Below are 2,488 nucleotides of genomic sequence, written 5' to 3' on the forward strand. Positions count from 1 at the left end.
ACTAACAACACCCTCACACCTGCAGCGGGACACAGCGGCCAGACCGTATCAGAATCGCCTCATAAGGTCAAATATCCAACTATTTAACTAGTAATTAGGTTAAAAGGCTAACTATATCAATCCAGATTCAACACTAGTTTTTTAAAGTTAACATTTTAAAAGTTAAATATTATAAACTTGCAATAAGACTGATTGTGGTGTGGTTTAAAATAGGGCTGGTTGATAAAATTGATCTAAGCTTAATAGATCAATAATCGAGCCATAAAAGAAGAGATCGATCTAACGTATAATGTTAAAGTCCGCTAGCTTCATGATAAAGTATAACGAGATTTCCTGTCGAATGGCTAATGCTAACGCTCGGTCGACCCAAACATACAAATGAACATCTTTATATACTGACAGGCATACTCTTTTAAGGAAATATTTTTAAAGTAACTATTTGTGGTCTAAAGCACTGTTTTTTGCACATACTTTCTTCTTCTGGTGTAATGCTGAAGCACCATCGTCACTAAGTGGCCAAACAAAAACACCCTCCAGCAGAGGCGAACAATTGTTGGAGCTTCTCCGTTTGAGAATCCATGTAACACTGTTTAGCATTAACAATCTAATTATAATTTCACTAATAAACCTTACAGTATGTGAACTGTATCAGATTAATATAAAAATCTTCAAAACATATTTAGATTATTAATGTAAACTCAAAATATAACTGAATTGAGTGTATCAAAAAATCGAAAAAAAAAATTGGAATCGAATTGATCCAGACTCTGGTGAATCAGTGCTGGAAATTACAGCCCTAGTTTAAAACAATCAACTGTGCAATCTGTCTATCCAAATACAGCAGTTTCTGCAAAATAAAAGACCAAAATATTTCCTCCAGAGGTTATGCTTCCTGACTGATTATTCCCTTGATTTTTTTTTTTTTTTTCAACCAAAGCAGTCATTTTAAAATGTGTCTTAATGGTCATTTGAAAGAAATATGCTGCCATAGGCCTCATGCAGTTTAATGATCTTACAGACTTTCTTGTCACATTGCTTGTGTTTTTATTTTTTGTATCCATTTCTTGTAACCTAATTTTCTTTCAATTTCTCACAAAGTCTTGTTTTTTTTTCTTGGCCAAAGGTTGAAAATAATATTGCTCTTAATTAAAAGAAAGAAGGAAGGAAGGAATATCTGCTACTTTTTTATAGCATTTATTATCTGTTCTTTAAACACATGACTATGATATCTGTTACTAAAAGAATAATCTTAGCTAAGGGGGTTTTAGCAACAGGGTAAGCAAACAATTTACCAAAAAATGGTTGTAATCCTGCTCAGCTTCCACTAGATGGTGCTGTGTCACATGGAAGGAACAGGATCATGTAATAAAAAGGTAATATGTTAGATATATAAAGTACTTGGTAAAATATTTGTCTTTTGTTGTGGAAGAATATATCAGTCTTTTGGCTTTAACAACATCTTACTTTGAAAGCATCTTTGGAAACTCATGGGAAAAATGTTTCAATGTTTTATTTATTAAAGAGATCAACTCTATTTGACTTTGATTAAGGTAATTGTTTGTCACAGTTTTCATTTTTGTTTGGTTGTTTGTCTTATTGATCAAGGTGTCGTTTTAGGAAACGCAATCATCAACACAACAGTGTAATCTATTCCCGTTTGCTCTGGCATTCCAATCATTCTTCCTCCTTTGGAAAAATGATTATTAACGTAAGTAAAAAGGAAGATTAACCTGGTTTTAGTACATCCAGTCTTACTTCCATAGTCTTTTCTCTGCCTGTGTAGTCTGTGTAGTTCTGGCTCTGGGTTGCCACGCATAGATGACCCGCTTTGCGAATAGCCAGGAAGCCTTTTCCAAGAGTGCTGGCAACAGACGCTCCTGAAAAACAGTCAAGAGAGCAAAGTCTCTTTAAAGAAACATTGATGTTTAACATGAAACATACTGTTGTGAAAAAAAAAAGTTTTAGTGGTGTAACATCTAAATTTAGAGCCTAAACATGAGGGGTCAGATGTCTAAATCTACGCTGGTGCTCAGCTGCACTCTTTGTGTAAAATTCATTTGATTACTGTGAACTCAGCAGAATTTCTCACCAAGAATAAATCCCATTGCATCAATCCCAGCAACCAGGTCAATGGTGTCGCTGTCAAATGGACTGAGGAGGTCTTTCACACAGTCTGCAAGAGCCTGGGCCCAGAACAAACAAGCTGAGTGGATAATGTGAACCCAAAAGAGACAACGTTTGGTCATACAGTGAGACGGTGTCACCAATAGCCTTCTAGAAACCTCTGCTTTCACTGGTCGTACCTGAGGGTTACAGTAAAGTCTTGACGGGTCTAACCAAGCAAACGCAGGTCCTTTCGTGTTGGGCGCCATCAGAGAAAGGTACCATCCTTTCTGTCGGTTGGCTGGAACTTCCAACACGTCCATTTTTTTGGGGCACAGCACTGGTCTGCAGGATTTGAAGAACAGAGCAGGGAGAGCCAGCTGGA

General features: G+C 36.5%; 1 protein-coding gene across 1 annotated transcript; it reads right to left on the reverse strand.

Annotated features, from left to right (window-relative positions):
- Nucleotides 1–6: 6 nt before the first annotated feature.
- LOC112139300 (adenine phosphoribosyltransferase) lies at nt 7–2,478 on the reverse strand (the record flags this gene model as incomplete). The annotated part of the gene is made up of 4 exons (XM_024262045.2): nt 2,304–2,478; nt 2,090–2,183; nt 1,731–1,877; nt 7–19 (listed from the first exon to the last, which is right to left on the reverse strand). Coding segments are annotated over exons 1-4 (377 nt in total), but the record flags the coding sequence as incomplete, so codon positions are not given.
- Nucleotides 2,479–2,488: the final 10 nt, after the last annotated feature.

This window comes from Oryzias melastigma, unplaced genomic scaffold (assembly GCF_002922805.2).
Source record: "Oryzias melastigma strain HK-1 unplaced genomic scaffold, ASM292280v2 sc03201, whole genome shotgun sequence".
Taxonomy (NCBI): Eukaryota; Metazoa; Chordata; class Actinopteri; order Beloniformes; family Adrianichthyidae; genus Oryzias; species Oryzias melastigma.